Source organism: Rhamphochromis sp. 'chilingali' (assembly GCF_963969265.1).
Source record: "Rhamphochromis sp. 'chilingali' genome assembly, chromosome: 10".
Classification (NCBI taxonomy): Eukaryota; Metazoa; Chordata; class Actinopteri; order Cichliformes; family Cichlidae; genus Rhamphochromis; species Rhamphochromis sp. 'chilingali'.
In genome coordinates, this window is record NC_137937.1 from 39,877,940 (window position 1) to 39,899,926 (window position 21,987).

The 21,987-nt window shown below is 43.5% G+C and overlaps 1 protein-coding gene across 5 annotated transcripts in view; it reads left to right on the forward strand.

The window, feature by feature from the left end:
* The window catches only part of fnbp1a (formin binding protein 1a), a 52,301-nt gene extending 30,572 nt beyond the window's left edge, over positions 1 to 21,729 (forward strand). For 2 of the 5 annotated variants that reach the window (XM_080893791.1, XM_080893792.1), the window contains exons 6-19: positions 389 to 451; positions 573 to 668; positions 866 to 880; positions 964 to 1,092; positions 1,170 to 1,316; positions 5,239 to 5,415; positions 5,505 to 5,711; positions 6,508 to 6,522; positions 6,606 to 6,715; positions 14,083 to 14,215; positions 16,559 to 16,704; positions 16,812 to 16,948; positions 17,484 to 17,642; positions 20,739 to 21,729. In XM_080893791.1, the coding sequence (XP_080749917.1) occupies positions 389 to 451; positions 573 to 668; positions 866 to 880; positions 964 to 1,092; positions 1,170 to 1,316; positions 5,239 to 5,415; positions 5,505 to 5,711; positions 6,508 to 6,522; positions 6,606 to 6,715; positions 14,083 to 14,215; positions 16,559 to 16,704; positions 16,812 to 16,948; positions 17,484 to 17,642; positions 20,739 to 20,767 (1,563 nt within the window). In that variant the 3' untranslated portion in view covers positions 20,768 to 21,729. The remainder of the gene's footprint in view (positions 1 to 388; positions 452 to 572; positions 669 to 865; positions 881 to 963; positions 1,093 to 1,169; positions 1,317 to 5,238; positions 5,416 to 5,504; positions 5,712 to 6,507; positions 6,523 to 6,605; positions 6,716 to 14,082; positions 14,216 to 16,558; positions 16,705 to 16,811; positions 16,949 to 17,483; positions 17,643 to 20,738) is intronic. The other 3 variants (XM_080893793.1, XM_080893795.1, XM_080893794.1) reach the window with 3 other exon arrangements.
* The last annotated feature ends 258 nt before the right edge of the window (positions 21,730 to 21,987 follow it).

Here is a 21,987-nt window from a genome sequence, read left to right on the forward strand (position 1 = left end):
GTGTAATTTAACTGATCTAGTAGCTCTGTTTTGGAAGTTCAGTTCATGCTAGAAATGTGTTTTGGAGTTTGTGCATGTTTTGTCTCTAGGGGCCACCGCATATATTTATATATAAACATATATAAATATTATTGTTAATAATAAATTAATTAAAGCAACAAAACAACCTGAAGAGCTGGTTCGGAGCTGAAAGAGCCGGCTCTTTTTAGTGAGTCGAACCGAAACAGCCAGTTCTCTAAAAAGAGCCGGAAATTCCATCACTACAGGCCACAGAGAAACAAACTGGGTGTGCTTAATTTGCTTTGTAGTGCAGACCCAGTTATTCTCAGTGTGATTTCGTCAGTTCAACCGGTTCGACCAGTCTGACCAGTCTGTTTTATTGTCGCAGCATTTCCAAGATGGCCGCCGTGCACAGCAGCACATTGAGAGCTCCTGGAAACAGCTGGAGTCTGTAAGTGACCTTTGCCCCTGCCCACCAACACACTGTCCCCACCCCAAACTCTGTAGAAGCGGAAACTTGTTTGGACTGTTTATTTTTGTTTGTTTGTTGGTTTTTTTTACTTATTTTTCAGAGTAAGCGGCGGTTCGAACGTGACTGTAAGGAGGCGGAGCGAGCTCAGCACGTCTCCGACAAAATCGACCTGGACAATAAAACGGATGGAGAGAAGGTCAGAACACTAAGCTCTTGTCAGGGGGAGTGTGGGCGAAGCTTGAGCACCCCTGCAGTGATATGATTGGACGTTATTTATCAACTATGACCCAGGGGTTGAATAAAACAGCTGATTGTGGTCCATTTTAATCCCTAACATCATACTTAGTCCTGTCTGTCTGCCTGTGTCTCTCTCTGTCTGTCCGTCCATCACAGCGCTGCTCGCTGAAGGTGCGTCTCTTCTTCACTGATAAGCATATTTTGAGTCGTCTCCCGTTGGCAATCGTCTGTGTGAAAGTTTTCTCTGTTTTCAGGCTCGTCAGACAGCTCAGCAGAAACAACAAGCTGCTGAGGAGTCCAGGAAAGACTACGTGACAAGTTTAAACCAGTTTAACCAGGATCAGCACCAGCACTACCACACACTGGTACCAGTAATTTACCAGGTAGGACTTCCTGTTATGCAGTGATGTCATCAGTGAGTGTGGCGATGTGTACTCAGGCATGTGCCTCTGCCCTGCAGCGTATCCAGGACATGGAGGAGCGGCGGATCGAGAGGATTGGGGAGGCGATGCGTTCGTTGGCCGAGGCTGAGAGAAAAGTTCTTCCTGTTGTGAGCCGCTGTCTGGACGCCATGATGGAAGCTGCTGAAAGCATACAGCCAAGAAAGGTGAGAGTCCCGGGACTTTGCCCACAGAACCAAACACCTGATTTAGATTAGGCTAATTTGCCCTGAAGGTTATTTCCATGTGCACATCTGGATATCTAGTTTTCTCCCTAGAAGTTCCGATGTGACCGTGTTGATGTCCTTGAGTCCATCGACCCTTCAGACTGAATTTGGTTAGATGAGTAAACTCACAAGAAACACGCCAGCGAGCATGGCGGGTGGAAAGGGAATATCTAACGCCACCATCTGGCCAGGTTGTGTGCTGAGTTTGCACGTGTCTCTGGGTTCTCCGACTTCCACTCTGGTTTTGTCTGTTCCAGAAGTCCTGTGCTTTGTTCTGATGCAGCTTTGCAATCCTAACCCAATTCTGCCACGCTCTTCTTAGAGGAGAGGCTTTCTCCTTCCAAACAGCCACACTTGTTCAATCTCAAAAGGCTGATTCTGTCCATCTGGTTCTGTTCAGTGAGAGAAATGTTTCATCATCATCAGATGACGTCTTCAGTCTCAGCTGACTGCAGGTTTCAACCTTACAAACAGGACATTTGCACAATGACTGACACTAGCAGCACTGAATGAACAATGGGCTGTGAGGTCAGTTTATGATCATTTACCATTCACAGAGAGTTGGGGAATGGCTGCAATCACAGCATTGTAAGATGGTGACAGATGTACCCTTAGGCCCCCTCCTGGATACAGAGATCAAGGTCAAGGTAACTTTATTTATACCCATAGGCAAGGTAAATTTGCTTTACAGACAAAATGATAGCATTTGGCATCCCTTCAAAAACAAACATACCTAATAAAGATATAAACCTCCCTGTAGCACATATATAGTAATTTAATATTTTGAATCAAAAACAGTTCTTATTTAATTCAGTGACAGCAACGGGGACAAAGCTATTTTTATAACGCTTTGTCCTGCATCTCGGAAATAGAAACCTCCGTCCTGAGGAAAGAAGCTGAAATTCACCCCTTAGAGGATGGGAACCATTTTTAAGGATTGATAAAGCCATCCTCTGTACCTGCTTGGAGTACAGGGAGGCTAAACAAGACTGTGGCTCACCTATCAGACGACTGGACCATCTCACTATCTGATTCAGAGAGTTTTTCTCTGTGACAGAGGTCTGACTGAACCATGCCACCAAACAAAAGGACAAAATAAAAGAACGAAACTGATCTAAAAGTCTTTTAATTAAAATATGGGGCTGTTTTGTATTAAAAGCCGAAGAAAAGTCAATGAAAAGAAGTCTTGCAAAAGTCCCTTTACTCTGTACATGTTTAAGAATCAGATTTAGTGAAGTCAAAAGTGCGTCCTCCTCTGTTGGGCCTGTATGCAAACTGCATTGGATCCAGCTGATGTTCAGTCTCTTTCATAATCACATTTCTGATGATTTTTTCAAAGACTTTCATGACAACTGAAGTGAGGGCAACAGGCCTGAAGTCGTTTAGAATTGTTGGACGACTAGATTTAGGGACAGGAACCACGACTGCTTATTTCCAAAGAGAGGGCACATGTTGTGTTTGCAAGGATTTATTCAAAATAACCTGAAATATAGGACTGAGTTTATCAGCACAAGATTTAATTAGGCGGCCACTAATATTATCAGGACCCTGGCTCTTGTTCACATTGACAGTATGAAAGGCCTTTTTAACATCGCTGAGTTCAATGATAAAGTGCTGAGTATCTCTCAGTTTCTGTTTCAGTTCAGAAATATCCTCGCTGAAATCAGAAGAACTAAAACGAGCATAAAACATGTTTAAAGCGTTTGCAAATCTCTGTCTGAATTAAAACCATCTAAGATGATCTGACTGCTGCTCTGGGGATTTTGAAACCCTGCTATGGTTTTCATACAAGTCCAGGCAGACCCAAAATTTTTTGCAGCACATTTGCTTTCAAGAAGGTTTTTGTAGTTCTGTTTTGCTTTCAAGAGCTCAATTTTCAGGTCCTTGGTGGCTGTCTGAAAATCAGTAACAGCCCCCTCTTTAAAGGCCTGTCTCTTTTTCCTTAAACAGGATTTGACGCTTTTAGTGACCCACGGCTTATTGTTAGCGTAGACTTTAACGCGCTTACGGGGTATAATCATGTCTTTACAAAATATTGCATAAGAGCTAGTAACATCCACCAAAGCGTCGAGATCATCTCCACAAGACTGAATAAAAACTTCCCAATCTGTAAGCACAGATTCTTCTGACCATATGTCAACATCCTTAGTCTTTGTCTTCTCTCGTTTTAAGACTGAGATGCACACAGTTATGGTCAGAAGATCCCAGAGGAGGAAGCGGGAGGGATTTATAAGCATTCTTCACCGATCCGTAACAAAGGTCCAACATTTTATCCCGTCTGGTAGGACAGGATACATATTGATACAGATTGCCCAAAGTTGATTCAAGAGAGACATGGTTAAAGTCCCCCATTATAAAGTTTGGGCGTCAGGAGAGAGCGCCTGCAGCTTCTGCACTACGTCTGAGATGATGCTGCAGGTGGAGGCGGGGTGAGCCCTGAATGTAAGCTATGGTAATAAAAAGTTGTGGAAACTCACGAGGGAGATAAAAAGGGCGCAGCGACACGGATAAAAGTTCAACATCTGGTGTACAAATACACTCTCTAACAGTCACAGCGCTACAGTAACGTTTGTTCACATACAAGCATACTCCCCCTCCTTGAGATTTCCTCGTTACCCGTGCATCCCGATCCTGGCGAAAGGGAGCTCCAAAACCGTCAACTGAAAAATCGGCGTCCTGGTCCTGCTCCAGCTCCGTCGGCCATGTCTCGGAAAAAACCATCACTCAGCTGTCCCTGAAGTCTTTCTGGAACCTGACGTTTCCCTGGAGTTCATCCAGCTTGTTCCTAAGAGACTGAACATTTCCAAGGATAACAGACGGCAGGGGAAACAGACTGACCTGTTGTCTCCTCAGACGCAATTTAACACCTCCACGTCTCCCTCTTTTCCTCTTCTCACTCGTTCTGTTAGAGTCTCTATGTATAAAATCCGGCATACATGAGGTGAGGTCCTTACCATCATACGGTAAGTTAAGTTGTAACAGCTCGTCGCGGGAGCAAACAATCCTCAGCTGACTCACGGCCTCTCCCACATCATCGGAAACAAGCCAGCACAGTAGAAATCCAACCACAATGAAGAAAAAAGAATCCATGACGTTCTCACTGTTGTGGAGCGTCACTTTGTAAGAAAACTGTCACTTCCTTCAACCAAAACACATGCCAGCGATAGAAACAAAAAGAAACGATAAGAACTTAAAAACGTAAAAACTTAGGATGCCAAGCTCTCACTCACTGCCGGTCGCTGCGTGCGCATTAGCCCTGGTCTTTCCCTTTTCACGTAAATGGCCTCCTTGACTCTGCCCTCAAACCAGCGTTCCTCCCTGTCCAGGATGTTACATCCTCATCCTTGAAAGAGTGTCCACTGGCCTGTAGGTGTAAACAGACTGCAGAGTCCAGGCCTGACGAGGTGGCTCTTCGGTGTTGTGCCATCCTCTCCGCCAGAGGTTGTTTGGTTTCCCCGATGTATAAATCCTGGCAATCCTCCTGCACTTAACAGCGTGCACCATGATCCTTGGGGTCGACCAGTTTTTGGCGCAGCGTGTTTTGAGTGTTTAAATCACAGAGACGTCGTGTTTAGAAAAAGTGTGTCTCAGCTGCTCCGATACTCCTGACATGTACGGGATCACTACAGGGTTTTGCTTAGGCAGCGGTCTTTAGGAGCCTTCCCGGCTTTGACAAAAGTCCAGCTTTCTTACTCTGCTGTCATGAACTTTGACCTTTAACCTTCTAACTGAGGTGCGGGAGGGTGTGCATCTGCAGATATGTTTCTAATGAAGGAACTCCAAAATGTGCCTTCATAAACACGCCAATATGGGATGTAAAGGTCAAAGGTTAGCTGATGTTATGTGGTGAATGTCCTTTCAGGACACCCGTCAGGTGGTGGAGGTGTATAAATCAGGATTCGACCCCCCGGGTGATGTCGAATTTGAAGACTACAGCGCCACCATGAGGCGGAGCATCTCTGAATCCAGTTACCTCGACAACCGGACAGAGGAGCGGAGACAAAGCAGAAAGCTGTGGCCCTTCATCCGAAAAACCAAGGTATACGCGCACACACACACACAAGGTGCAGATGAGACACACCTGGAGGAATCACCTGGCTGTACTCAGGTCCTTTTCTCTCCTTTCAGTTGCTGACCCTCCTGTCCTCCCCCCGCCAGCCTCCACCCCCACCCCCAACCTCTCCTTCACCCGGGGGCATGGCCAACAGTCCCCAGTCCCCACCCACAGCCACAGCCACCCGAGAACCAATCACACAGCGGCTGAATGACCTCATGACCTCTGGCTACAGAACCAGGAAGCAGTGTCTGCGCAGCCTCAAGAGAGGGGTACAAGATGTACTGCATACTGTACTACATGAAATACTACGTTATATCTTAAATACTATAACACATATTGGAGTCCAGCTGCTGTGAGGTTTACACCACAAACTAAAGTCATATTTATGTCTCTGTGATGGTTAATCCAGCAGCATGCACTTTAATCTACGTGATATTTTAATGCTACAATATTATAATCATCATCATTATTATGTTTATAATTGATGAAGAAACCAAATGACACTCAGATGTTTATTTGATTGCCAAATAATAATAATGGATTGGATTTATATAGCACTTTTCAAGGCACCCAAAGCGCTTTACAATGCCACTATTCATTCACACACTGGTGGAGGCAGCTACGGTTGTAGCCACAGCTGCCCTGGGGCAGGCTGACAGAAGCGAGGCTGCCATATCGCGCCATCGGCCCCTCTGGCCAACTCCAGTAGGCGGTAGGGTAACATGTCTTGCCCAAGGACACAGCGACCAGGACAGAGAGCCCGGGGATCGAACCGGCAACCTTCCGGTTACAGATGCGCTTCCCAACCCCCTGAGCCACGGTCGCCCCTAGCAGCTTTAAAACACTGATTCAATTTCTCTAAAAAAATAAAAAATAGTTTCAAACACATTGATCACAAATTTCTAAATTGTTTGAGTTTTTATGACTAATAATTGTGTTAGGCACTGTCTACTACGTACTGTTTCCTACACTAACTGCTGCAGTGCAAGCTGTTGTGCACGCACACATAGTCGCCTGGCACATTCATGATGACATCTGTTGTCTTTCTTTCTGCTCGCCTCTTTGACCGGACAGCTGTCACTCAAACTGGTCAGTATCTCACCTGTCAGAGACGTCCAGGTGTGTTTGAGCCTTCGACTTACTGATGTTTAACGAGTGTGTTGATGCTGCAGGGCTCGAGTCCGGCCGACTGCAGCCATCTTCCTCCTGAACAGAGACGCAAGAAACTTCAGGGCCGCATCATTAACATCAACCAGGAGATACAGAGAGAGCGCGAGCAGAGGTGACACACACACAGACACGCACACACAGACACACACAGACACACACACACAGACACGCACACACAGACACACACAGACACACACACACAGACACACACAGACACACACACACAGACACACACACACAGACACACACACACAGACATACACAGACACACACACACAGACACACACACACAGACACGCACACACAGACACACACAGACACGCACACACAGACACACACACACAGACACACACACACAGACATACACAGACACACACACACAGACACACACAGACACACACACACCGACACACACACAGACACACACAGACACACAGACACAGACACGCACACACAGACACACACAGACACACACACACAGACACACACACACACACACACACACACAGACACCCACACAGACGGACAGACACTGCGCACACACAGACACACACACAGACTCACACTCACACACAGACAGACACGCACACGGATAGACACGCACACACAGACACGCACACACAGACACACACACATGGACAGACACCGCGCACACACAGACACACACACAGACTCACACTCACACACGGACAGACACGCACACACAGACACACACACAGACTCACACTCACACACAGACAGACACGCACACGGACAGACACGCACACACAGACACACACACACACAGACACACACACATGGACAGACACCGCGCACACACAGACACACACACAGACACCGCGCACACAGACACACACACAGACACACACACAGACACACACACGGACAGACACCCACACACGGACAGACACTGCGCACACACAGACACACACACAGACACCCACACACACGGACAGACACGCACACAGACACCCACACACACACACACACACACACACACACAGAGACACCCACACCCACACACAGACACCGCGCACACAGACACACACACTGATCTGATTCCATTTTCTGTTCAACTCAGTGTTATTTACACAGCACCACATCACAGCAGCACTCTTACAGTACAAGTCACAGTATGAGGTGGTGACTTAGCTAGCGCACAAACATTATTTGCGTTACCCACGAATAACTTGAAACAACTCTCTTATTCACTTACCATATAAAACAAGAATTACACTCCAAACTTTACATAAATATATGTAGTGCTTGTATATTGCTATCACCTGAAACACAGCAAAACAGTTCAGTGTTATTGACGGCTTCCATTACAAAAACTGGCCTGCGTTACTTTTGTGAGGGATAATTTTGCCAGTCACCCGTTTGAACCGCCACTGCCACCTACTGGCGAACCTAAATATCGCCCCATTTGCTCCCACCTAAACATCACATCAGGTGGGAGCAAATGAGCTTTTCCCTCTGTGCTATGATGCAAACTAGTGTCACAACAAATAGCAAAAAAGATGATATGGGGGGGGGGGCGCTGTACATGAACACACAAGGAACGCATCTCAGACTTGTTCTTGATGCTCAAAATACTCGGGGTGCCACACCTCCATATTTTTTAGATCTATAAAAAAAACTTGTGAGACTTTATCAGAGGTGTGAACATCACAGCAGATCTCTTTGTGTCACTGAGGATAAAACAGAAAAACGTGAAGCAGATTTTCCTGGCCTGGCTTTTTATAGCAGATAACCAATATTCTGCAGTAGAACAAAAACAACAGAAAACCATGAATCAACATGTGAACATGACCTGATGCTGCTGAAGTGAAGCAGAGCAAAGTTACAGAGGTTTGATTACACTGTAAAATGTAATTCTAGATGTTTGTTATTGTAACATATTATTCTATATCAGTTTGATGATAGATGACTGAAGTTGTTGTTATAGCACAAAATTACAAGTTAAAAATGTCCCAATTACACCAAAAAAAGCTGACTCGAAAACTCATGTCCAGCTAAATCAGCAACTTATGTGAACTTGACAATATGGGGAAGTTGAGCACAGCAGGATTCAAAACTGCCTCATGTGACTGCTATCGAGGTGCATCATGGAGAATTGGCGGTTAACGACATGCTCACTTTACTTGGACATTTTCTAATCGTCTTCTTTGGAATCTGCTTTCAAGGTGAGTAACATTGGTTATAATTACAAGGAAAGAGAGCTACAAAAGTTGGAACATGTTTTGAATTTATGGCATGATGTGTGTTTTTTTCTTTTACCAAAATCTTTGCTTTAGCTAATATAACTTTAGCCGACAAGGTCCAGCTTGTGTGTCATGACCAAACTTAACCTAATAAACTGAAATATGGCCTTTTTATGGGTAGCACTGACCAAATCAAAAGTATTGTGCCGCTAGCTTTAAGGTTGTACACTCAACCACTGTTGCGATATTAGCAAGCTAACTCAGCTAATTAATATAGCTTATTTCACATTGTCTCTGTACTTGTAAATTTCTTTGAAGTTCACAGGCTGTTGTATTTTGGTGGAAGTTCATTTTGGCAATATTTCCAATAACTGGCTGGGTTCAAAAAGAACTATTTGGCAGGACTCCTGTGCTTGTTGTTATCTGTTTACTCCTATGTAATCACTTAAGTTGTTATTTACTGCTGCATGCTAAGCTGTGAAAGTGCATTGAGGACTGAGACAAAATATGATCTACAGACCAGCATTATATTAGTTTTTTATCAGATAGTCCTCCAGTGTGTTTATTTCTTGCAGTAATTATATTGTGCAGTTATTTCTTACCCTGAAATGCTTAATGCTTAACAACAGCTCCATTTTAACTTATTTTTGAACTCTTGTGATCAGTTTGACCAAATTGTGTGAGTTTCCATACTAAAAGAGTTGTAGTGATAAAATAATTGGCATCAGAGACACTGATTTTTGGAAGTCCCTTGGGTTGTTTCTGATTTTTTGTTTGTTTGCATAATTTAACTTTTAATTTAACTGCATTCCCCGTATTGTAACAAAACTAACATTGTTTATATGTCAGAAAATTAGCAAACAGCATAAATGGCAACAACAATACAATTATAACATATATTTTTATTTTACTTATTTTAGATCTGTGAAGCCAAACTTGATGCCGGGCATTTGTTCTTGCCAATGGAGTCAAATGGTAAGTTACCTTTTGTGGGGGGTTTTTCATACTGGAAACACCACAGATTATATTGTAATTTAATAGCTCTGTAGAACAAATGATATAACGATTTTAGTGTCAGGGTACTTTATTTTCACAGGTCTAGATGATCACATCTGTTTTTGTCATTTAAATGAGGTGGACTTGCAAACTTTGCACTTTTCTGTGGAAATTGCTGTCCACTTCCCTGCACATACACAGAATGTGGACAGTATTTCAGATCTAAAAAAGCCTTACAGGTTAATTTAAGAGATCATGTGGTCACAGAAGGAGTATGTAATGGACTTGCTGGCTTTAATGTAAAAAGCCTGTTGTGTAACTTTGAGGCAGTATATTGCTCATCAAGGTAAACATCTGAGGAATAAGAAAATTGTTACTTTTAATCAGTGTTCTTTTACATCCCACATTTACTAAAGTTTTACATCACATAAGAGTTGTTTTTACACTCATTCTACTTTAAAATATTTCAAGACAGAGCTTATTGTTCACTGAACGGCAGGTAAAGTGCATCTTTTTGTTTATTTGCTTTTGTGTGTTTGTGTTTTCTCTAATGGGCCTCAGATGATGGTTTGCTTAAATTTGAGTCTCAAAGCATTTAAAAAAAATTCTGCCTGTACTCCCCACTAGGGCTGGGCAAAGCGATGATTTTCCTAATTGATGAATCTAGCGATTAATTTTTACATGTATGCTTTTCCTCACCAAATGTGTTATTATGAGATCTGTGACATTGGATTTGGTCTGGGTTTCAGAGAAACTAACTGACAAACTAGCATTTATATTCTTAGTTTCTTGTGTTTATTCATGTCTTCACCAGGGTCTTTGACATTTCGCTGCTGTACTGTTCTGCTTTGTGTTTGATTTCTCACATTGTATATTGTAATGCCAGAGATATTAGGATATTTAAGGGGTTGCAGTGGCTGCTACAGCTGTGGGGGGCAATACTTTGGTGAAATGTCCTGGACCCTGGAAAAGAGACTGTGTAAACTGGGTAAGCAATTAAAGGTTACTGAGAGTCAAAGTCATTGGACAGCTGGGTAAAGGTGGATGCTGATATTCAGTGCCAGTTATGCAACCTGTCCATCCATGTCTATATGCTCTTTTTTCATGCTGTTAATATAAGGGGAAAAAATAAACTCTTACTGATTAAAGAAGCATTGTCTGTGGAGCCACATTCTGATCCTGTAGTTTAGCTCCAGTTTGCACATTTCATGTATTCTCAGTCACATTTGGCTCAGAGCACAGCCAATATTTCGAATAAGTAAATTTAAATTTACATTTTTGTTTGCATTCTGCAATTGAAGACATGCTCTGTTATTTATGAACATGGTCTTTGTTTAAAGCAAGAAATGGATTTGTAACATGGTGGTGCATATCTCATTCTGAAAATTTTTTAACAACTAATAAGTGTTACCCAAAGCCAATCAGCATCATCCAAAGCATCAGTATGGCTCTTCTTCTATTGTGTATTTGTGATTGTGTATATTATTTTTTTGTCTTTGAACCCTTTCATAGCTGACGGGTATTGAAGACACATTTACTAAGAGGATGAAGGTTGGCATTGTGATGGTGAAAGAAGAAGACATCATCGATGTGTTGGTTGTCATTGAGGCGGCAGTAATCCTGTCTAATCTGAGGGATGTCTCGAGTGTCATTTCCATGCCGATGGGCCTTCTTTTTGCCCTCAACATAGACTATCCAACGGAACTTAAGGACACCTTTGAAGTCATTCAGAACATCCTATTGAACATTGGTGGAAGGCAGTGCTCCTCACTTGTGCATGGTCTAAGAAACAGACTCTTGCGGAAAGCCATGCAGAACTGTAATTGTATGCTCACAGCATACAATTGCCTTAGTGTTAAGGACAGTTTTTATTTTACTGTTTGTTTTTTTTATACTTGCAAGCTCCCATTTTCACTTTTGTATATCAATAAATGACCAGACTTTGCATTCCAGATTAGACAATCACTCCATTGTTCATGGTTTAAGAAACTTATGTGAACAACAATACAATGGTGGACTCTGCACATGCTTATCTCATGCAAGTCAGTAGTTTTTCCTTTGTTTTGCAATTGAGCAGACTCAAACGATGTTTCTGAAATATTCATATTATCAAATGTTTCAGAAGCATGTACTCATTTTCAGAGCAATTGGTTCTGTAGAATTTGTTGCAGTTGTAAATGAAGACAAATACAAGAGTTTGATGTCTACATGTTATAAACTGATCTTTACTGTCACTTAACAGTAAAGGTTTTGTACTATTTTAATATTTCATGTTTTATGCTAACAGGTGTGCCTGAGCACAATGAAGTTTAAACATTTTGCAAATGTAAAGAATAATTTTTCTAATATAGCAAGTGTCCCGTTGATACATTACAATAATGCAGACTTTATGTTGTTAATTTTAACAGTTTTTATCTCATCCTGTTGAAAGTCTGATGAGTTCATGCCATGGTGAGGATTCTGTTGACCAGCTGTCCACAATTCACAAGAATCGCTACTGCTTCTAGAGTATTGGTCAGAATTTATTCAAACTTAATCACCCAATCTGTCTTCACCCAAACTGGGCTCAAGACCAAGTTCAAATTTATTGTTTCACAGGGAGCAACCTATGAGTTTTGATGGATTGTGAGCCTGATGAGCTATGTCACTGATGTTTCTGTTTCTCAGATGACTAAGATGGCACAATAAATGTTGAATGTTGCGTGCTCATGAGTAATTGTCTTGTCATGTTCTTAGAACAAACTTTCTGCATGAATTGATCAGATACACTCTAATGGAATCTGTGGGTTTTAATTTTTTTCTGTAAACAGAAGTATTTCAAGTATTTCAAGTATTTATTTATTTATTGTCATTGTCAAAGAACAATGAAATTGCGTTTGGGGCTTCCGTACAACCCGTTAAAAAAAAAACAAATACCCCTTAAAACCCAAGTGTAAATATTTAACCCAGTGTGGCTTCAGTGCAATGAGACAATCCTTAGCAACAACACGAGAACAAGACAGGTAATGTTCATAGGACATTCAGACAAAGACCTGAGAAACATGACAAAATGCAACAATGCAACCCGTTCAATATTATTGTACTGTGAGATATGATGGTTGTCTATTTAAGAAAGAGGGGGGAGAGAGAATAAAGATATAATGCACCAATGCAAACCAGTTCAGTGCTATTTAAGAAGTTGGATATGGTTATTGTCCGTGAGAGGGGGGCAGAGAGGGGAGGGGGGCAGAATTCAGGAGCCTCACAGCCTGTGGATACAGGCTGTTGGCCAGTCTGGATGTTCTGGCCTGTATAGACCTGTACCTTCTCCCTGAGGGCAGCAGGTGGAAAAGGTGGCGTGCAGGGTGATGTTGGTCCCGCAGGATACTGTGCACCCTCCTCAGACAGCGAGTGGGGAAGATATTACTGATCTCTGGCAGACTTGTTCCAATAATTCTGCCAGCTTCTTTCACCACCCGCTGGAGTGCTTGCTGGTCGGCCTTGGTGCAGCTGGGGAACCACACTAGAAATCCATGCGTCAGGACGCTGCTGATGGCACAGTTGTAGAAGTTCAACATCAGAGGTCTGGGAATGTGTGCGCTCCGTAGTCTCCTCCCTTAATTTAAAGGATAGATATTTAAACCTGAGATCTAAGATAAACCTAAGAGATAGTTTTTAATTGTTCAGTAGTGCAATTAATCATTAATGTGATCTGAAATTGATTACAGCCCCTCTACTGTTTGCCAGCGCAGGTTTTGTAGAGCAAACTTTCTAGTGCTCACACTTTTGCTGCTTCAGTGTCAGACGTTTAAATCAGGAACACAGATCGAAATAATCCGCTGTGACCAGAAACAGAACTGAGCTGGACAGGATGACCTGGAAATGACCAGAGCTGAACTGGATCCAGCCCGATCCCATGTGAATCCATGATCCTGTTATGTTTTGTATCTGTCCCAATCTTTAACTGGACTCTGATCTGGTTCATGGCAGCCTATGATTGGGTGGATCCGATTCAGTGAGCAGGTCAAGTTCACAGAGTCTGTTACAATGGTAACTGATGGTAAGTTAACGCTCTCTTTGGAGTTTGATATCACAGTTTCAACTGAACCTGTTCCCTGGATCAGCGAACCTCAGCAGAGTTTCATGTTTTTAGTGGCGCCAGAGGTGGAGCTAGCTCAAAGGAAGAACTGGGTCTGGAGCTGATCCAAAGTGCTGTCTCATTAGTGAGACGGGTGTTGGTCCTGGTGGGGGACTCTGTGTGTGTGTGTGCATGTGTGTTAATGGTTCTGTGTCATTTCAGGGACGCTTTGTTGAAGATGAGGGAGGTTTATGAACGAAGTCCTCAGATGGGCGATGCCAGCAGTTTGGAGCCTCGACTGGATGAAGTGAAGCAGAACCTGCAAAGGCTGGAGGAGGAGCTGAGGAGGAACCAGGTCTCTGTAAACACATAGCACGTACACACATTATTTTATGACTTAGAAATTGGATTAGTGGGTGAAGAACCTATCGATAGGAAGCTCACTAAGCCAGAGGAGGATGTGCTAGTTAAAAGGCTCAGTTTTGCCACGACAGCAACAGAAACAGCAATAAGCATTACAAAAGTAACACAACCTGAAGCAGAGCAAATCAGGATGTGGGTTTCAGGGGCCTTCTCCAGTGCGAAATACCTCTTTCCAAAATCAGGCTGTGACGGGCAGCAGCAAGGGAGGGGGACGCACCTGAGCAATCACGCCTCGCCGGCTTAAAGTCTGAACTGGGTCCTGTCGGTCTGTTGTTGTTAGTGTGTGTGACGGGAACGCTTCGGCCGGTATTACTGAAGATGCTGAAGAGCGTGAAACTGTGAATATTTCACAGTGGTGCTAGAACCTGGGATGGGGGCTTGGCAGACGCGGTACCGGGCGGAGGAGCTGGGCCAAATGGTGGCTGAAATGGCGGCCACATGGAGGGAGCTGGTGGCAGCGTCTCGTGCATGGGTCCTGGCCACCGCCACCACCCACAGCAACCACCCTCGACCGCGTGGGAGTGGCTGACGTCCAGGCAGCTCCAGCACCCGTGCCAGCCCCCAGGATGAGACCACGCCCCGCCACACAGGCCATCATGTCCGACAAGGGGAGTCGCACCGGAGGAGGGAAAGCAAAGGAACACAGATTTGTAAAGGAAGCTCTAAAACATTCCAGCTGGGCCTTTATCAAATCAGTGATGATGGGACACTCTTTGGGGATGTTACTGATTTTGGGAAGAGAAGACTGATGGTTTGAAAAAAGAATAAAACACGCCGTCAACAGTGAATCCAAAACATTGTTCCACTTGCTCTAGGCTTAGTCCTGTAGGTTGGTCCTTGTGACGTCAGCACTCTATTTCACATCATATGATGATCAATATTTGAAGAAGAAGCAACCCAAAAGGGGACCTGGGAGGAAGAAGATGAAGAACCCACCTTGATGATCTTCACAAACTTAAAGAATCAGAATTAGAATCAGAATACTTTATTGATTCCTAGGGGAAATGATTTTGGTTACAGTGCTCCAGCTTAACAGTAACAAAGACAGACACTACACTAAGTAAGAAATAGACACAATATATACAATGTATATACATGCATATGTGTATATATATATATATATATATATATATATATATATATCACATATTGATAAATAGCTGAATGAGAAGAAGAAGAGGAGTGTGTGCGAAAACGGTGTAGCTATATACAGTGTGTTAGATGGAGGAGTTGTACAGGGAGATGGCCACAGGCAGGAATGATTTCCTGTGTCGTTCAGTGGTGCATCATGGGTAATCTCAGTCTCTCACTGAACGAGCTCCTGTGACTGACCAGCATGTCATGGAGTGGGTGGGACGGATTATCCAACATTGTCTTTATTTTGGACAACATTCGCCTCTCTGATACCACCTTAAGGGAGTCCAGCTCCATCCCCACAAACATTACTGGCCTTACAAATCAGTTTATTGAGTCTGTTGGCATCTGCGGCCCTCAGCCTGCTCCCCCAGCATGCAACGGTGTAGAGGATTGCACTGGCTACCACAGACTCCAGCCACCTTCTTTTTTCAAACCCATGACTGGTTGAGAGGAGTCTTTATGTGACCCTGTAAGAGGAGAGGGTCGAGGGGTGTAAGCAGTGTGGAGTGCTTTTTTTCTGCCTGTATGTAAACCAGGGCTGGCTCCTCAGAGAGACTGCCGTCAGCATGGACGCCATGGCGTCTCTCTCCCAACCATGCTCGTGTTTATTAGAAGGTGTTAGCTCATTGTTGTCTGTAGGCTTTGTTAATTATATTTCCATAACAGTTTGCTGGATTCCTCCTTCCTCAAGATGATTTTCCTCCTTCTGACTTGGTTTCCATCTGCTGAAGAGATTTCCTTTTTCCACACTGACAGTCTCCCAGATAGTGTCGATCACTGTGAAAACAACCAAAGCTGAACTCTTGAGTATCAAAATATTGCTGTGGCGGAGAGCTTTCATTCATTTGAAATGAAACAACAAATGAAGAGAGAAAAGCGTATCCATTCTGTACTGAGCACACACCCTGGGCTGAGTTTGATCAACTTCCTGTCACAGTGTGTGTCAATGTGTCTGTTTGCTTTGTAGAACAGACCTTAACTGTCCTTGTACATATACAACAAAACTGTGGAAGCCCCACCCGATTACTGTGGGGAAAGTAATGAAGCTGTTACAAAGTGGCTTGAGTGCAAAACACCAAAATGCACTTCAGTAATGTTGTGTGCATTTTGTAAATTGTGTTTCTGTGTGTGCGCACAGGTGTGGCTGTCAGAGGCCGACAGCAGGCTGTCTGATCACAGCACCAGGAGACAGAGCGGAGGCTGTGGGTTAAATTCCCAGGCAACTACACCAGGCAGCACCAGCCTCAAACAGCTGGACAACCGCAGCCCAGCCAGCAGAGAGAGGTAGTTTCTGACGATGATTGACCATTAATGACATCATTACTGGGATTTCCTTTTTTCATACCTGTCTCTCTCCTCACCTCTCTGTGTCTCTGCCTGACGCTCCTCAGTCCCGATGGCAGTTACACTGAGGATCACAGCGCTGAGCTTCACTTTAAGTCTCGTAGTTCAGAGTTTGATGATGACTTCGACGATGAGGAACCATTGCCAAGTATTGGAACCTGCAAGTCTCTGTACCCATTTCAAGGTATTTAAACATCAGCCGTTCCACTTTACAATGACATGTAAAATCTCATAAATGTCACAAACTATAAACCCAATCAGTCCTTTGGGATGTTAGAAACCTCTTAGAACAAAGAAAGTTGCAGCTGAAGCAGGCTGGGAGAGAAGCAACAAACACTGAGCAGCAGAAACACCTGCAGACAGGTAAATGGGCTGAGGATAAAGCCCATGCTTCGTCCTCAGCCAGATACACACAAGTTATACATGCAATGCAATTAATACATAGTTAACATGTTTTCATATAAATCACCGAAATCCAACAGCCCAGCGCCAAAACTCCAGAAAAGTTCATTTATCTCCCTGTAACAAGCTTCGTTGATAGATGAATCTCCTCAGATAGACTCAGATTTCCACGTTAGAGTCAAAGTGTATTTTGCAGATCTAATTTTCAAGCAATGATCCATTCTGATTGGTTGTGAGATTGGCGAGCCACTCTGGTGTGGTCCAGGTGAAACACTTCTGTTTCTCTGTGGTATCAGCATGTTGTTGATCATCCTCAGGTCAGAATGAGGGCACTCTGTCGATGCTGGAGGGGGAGCTACTTTCTGTGGTGGAAGAAGACAAGGGTGACGGCTGGACCCGAGTGCGCAGGAACCTGGAGGAGGAGGGATATGTGCCAACCTCTTACATCAAAGTCTTCCTGGACAGCAGCGCCAAAGGTGCCATGACCTACATATGACCTCTCAATGACCTTTAAATTACCTCACCTGACACCAGGTCGGGTCACATGACCTCAGACCTTTGACTCATGAATGTCACCGTGCTAGTTCCTATGGTAACAGCAGCCTGCCTTGCTGTGCTTTGCCTGTCTGTGTGCCAAACTTGAGCTGTGTGACACACCTGTACAACTCCAGGGCAGGTGTGTCTCTGAGGCTCACATCAGACACCGATGATGATCAGTTTTCTTTGTGTAATGCTAATTTAATGCTAACTTGGAAAGATATTTAGTCTGAACAGTAATGTCTGAAACGGAGAAAAACAAAAGGATCGGTAATCTGGATTAGTGTCATTTGTAGATTTCAGTTTTTACGTTGACTTTTTCAAATGTTTGGTTACTTCGGTTTTAATATTCCAGACGATGACATGTTTAAGGATTAAAGTTTGCAACTCTCTGCTAAGTTAGCTGCTAGCATACCATAACCTCAGGCCTTAGCTTTTAGCATAGCCTTGGCAGCTGCTGCAATAGTTGATTTCCTGAGGATGCTCAGGGAGGCATGTCAGTGAGAATGAATTATTAAAGTTTGTCTATATTACGTTATTACTGCCGTGACAAATAATCTGAAAGCGGATCTCTTAACAACACCTTTAGCTTAGACTACGTCCACACTAGAAGCGATCGCAGTGGCGTGGCAAACAGAGGCTGCAGAAAGCAAATGACGTTCCACGACTTCAAGCGACTACAGGCAAAATAAGCGACTGGAATCTTGAGTTAAACCCAAGATAAACTTTTCCTACCTCCCAGTCAGGAAATAAAGTGACTACCAGTGTGAGTGAAGAACACGACTGATTGATACTAAGTGACTAAGGAGTCACCCGGGGCCCCGAAGTGTCTGTAATTCACAATGAGCGAATTGCGTCGAGTGTGGACGCAGCTGGAGGCCGAACTGTCGTTTTCTCATTCAGCCAGACTGAAAGCGATCATCAGACTGCAGCTTTTCCAGGGAGGACTGTGGGGTTGTTGTGGCTTTGAGAAGACTGCGCTCAAACGCCGGCACAGTTGTCATAGTTACCTCATTTAAAAGGGGATGAGATGTTTTGCCTTTTTCTGTTCGAATCCAGCAGCTTCTCTGTTAACGAGTAAACAGATCTTTGTGATACGTCCAATCAGAGAGGACTGTTAGCCAGTTAGCACTGGCGAGGATGTTATCGTGCTATACGTCTACTATATTGATATCCAGGGTTGGGCTGAAACAGTAATTAATGAATTGAGATGATGCCTTAAACCAGAAGTCAGCTGAAGTTTACACAATTCATTCAGTGCGTTCTGTTTGTCGTTTTTTATGTTTCGCGTTTTATGTTCATGTTATCGTTGATAAACTTGCCAGAGTTCACCTTTATTGGTTCATGTGCTGATTATTTTCTCACTTGATCGATGATCTGAAAAAAAAAAAACTTAGTTCAAACTGTAATCTGTTTTTTAAATCAACATGATTATTTTCAGACGAATAAAAACAGCAGAGGAACTTCAGTTCACCTCCTGTCAGGGCCCGAGTGTCTGCTCCCTTTATTATTATTTCACGTCTTTCCTCAAGAACAAATGAAATTCTGCATGTTCGTCAGGTCTGGCGAAAATGTTCATGGTTCATTGGTTTGACATACAGAGAGTCGGGAATGGCTCACCTTGGATAGTACTACCAGCACATGGTTTGAGCTGCATGAATGAAATTTGGTACACACGTGTAACATGTTGAGATGATCGAAGAAGTCTGCGGGCCAATTAAACCCAAACCCAACAGGAACTTTGAATTGAAGATGCCATTTTGGCAATTTCCTGGCACTTTTGCCAACTCCTCCTGGGGATTTTATCGGTTCACCTTAATATTTGGTCAGTCTAAACTACAGACCTGGGCCTATTTCGTTTGTTGAAATGAACATATTTCAGCTGCCATATTTGAAACTGGTCACAGTGCCATCTACAGGGAACAGGAAACTGCATGTTCTGCACTTTGGGTTAAGGAGTTGATCTTGGGATACATTGAAAACTGTGAGCTTTCATCAGTGGGCATGACCCTGGCGGCATGGTGAATTTTTGTGTTTCGCCATGAAGCACAGACTTGCTATCACTTACAGACATGTTTCAAGATGTTTCACTGTGAAAATTGTGAGTTTCATTGAGCCGAGCGATCTGGTGCCATCGCGATTCACTATGAAACAGGAAGCAGCTTTTGAGGGCCTTGGAAAGCTTGAACACTCGTGATATTTGGCACACACGTCCATGTGAGTCCGCTTTCCAGGTCTGTAGCTCTAAACACTTGTTGGAAAATGGCTCCGCAGCGCCCCCTGCAAAATTTCAAACACGCAGTCTCTGCACTATGTTTAATGTATGAGTCTGAAATTTGGCAGCCTCATGTGCAACATCTATATATACAACTCTAAATCCAACAGGAAGTTTGCCATTTTCAGGCCTCGTACTTTAACAAACTCCTTCTAGGGCCCTGATCAGATCAACGGGATCTTTGGTGAGTGGAATCAAAAGATCTGGTGATGTTAAACTGTGAAGCTTTTTAGTTGTTGTGAAGTGCTGCAGTCATGGCAGCACACCGGGTTTTTATCATTCACCACAAAGCACAACGCTGCTGTAACTCCAGGATACGTTTTCCAGTTTCTCCCAACCTTCACAGGCATGATGATAGTCTAGGCTTGAACACAGTGATATGCTATTTGTCAGCTATATTTAGAGTTTCGGCTACTGGGAACAGGAAATACGCAGTAGGATAGAACCATCATCCAATCTGGGTGAAAGTTTAGTCTGTGTTTCCCACGCATGCTATATACAGTGTGACATATGGTTATGTCGGATTCTCTGTTTTCACCTGGTGGGTATAGGAGGTTTTCAGCATGGCTCAGCGGGGCGGGGTGCGAGGGCCCTCCCATCGCTGCTTGCAGCTTTAATTACTATTGCTATAAAATGGTGGTGTTAGGGTTAGCTGACGTTCTCAGCAGCAGTCTGTCTCACTCTGTCTGTTCTAACGTATCTGCCTGCCTGTCCACCTGTCTCTCTCTCTCTCCACTCTCCCTCTCTGTCTGTCCTATAGGCTTTGTGCAGAATAGTCGGCTAGTCTAGCGAGTTACTCGACCAGTGAAGACGTCTCTCCACAGGAAGTGATGTAAGAGCTCAGAGGAGGTCTGGTAACAATTTTTCATTGAACAGTGTTGTTTTTCAGGATCTCAACCAACCAGTCAGCTGGAAGACTGCTTTCTTCTTCTTCTTTTTTTTTTTGAGAGACAAAAACCTCAGAACCTAATAAGATCCATGAGAAACCAATCAGAGATCAATGGGAAATCGGATCACAGATCCATGAGTAGCCAGTCAGATCCAGAACCATTTGGAGAGCCAATGCAACCCAGTCAGATCAATTAGAAACCATCTGAGATCCATGTGAAACCAGTCACATCAATGAAAACCCAGTCAGAGACCAATTAGAACCCAATCACAAACAAATCGGAGATCAAGGAGAAACCAATCAGTTAATAAATCAGAGGAGATGATTGTAGTAAGAAATGATTCACCGTTCCAAACATTTCTGATGTATAACTGAACGCTGACTTGTGTTTGTGGAAAAGATGAAGATGTATTTCTGATATTTGAACTTTGTTCTTCAAACTCTTCATGTGAGGACTTTATTGATCAGCTGAATGATCGACTATGTTGTGGTCACCACGGTTATTGTGAAATCACTGTGGGCGTGGTCTCTAAAGTGACATTTAAACAGACAAGTCGACTGCATGTAAATACAAATTGTAGCTGCAGGAGTAGCCCTGCCCCCTATCGCCCTGCCAATATTAGCCCCACCACAGGCAGTAACAACCCAGCCCCTCCTATTAGCCCACCCATTGATGATGATGTTATTGACTGTGTAAAATGTGAACCTTTTTTTTTATTTTATAGTGAAATACTGATCAGTTATTTATTGTTTTAGTTTTTCTTTTTTTATTGAGATGTGAGTCTGCTGATCATGCTCTTTTCAATTTCCCGTATGTTAAACTTTCAAAATAAAGTACACTCAGAATCAGTGTGCCACTTGTCTTCATTCAGACTGCTCACACTTGTCAGCTTCTGAGGTGTGTGACCTCTGACCCCTGTAAACTCTGACCTGGACACTGAGACTCTCCTGCAAAGTTTTTAAATCAGACAGAAGAGGAAAAAGAGGAAAAACTCGTCTGTGGTATGCTCAGTCGTAAGTGACATGACCACCCAACAGATCAACAGATTTACATCTAATGACATCAGCAGGTACTTTAATCAGCTGATTAACAGCACTTCTTCCTCTGGAACCTGTCGAT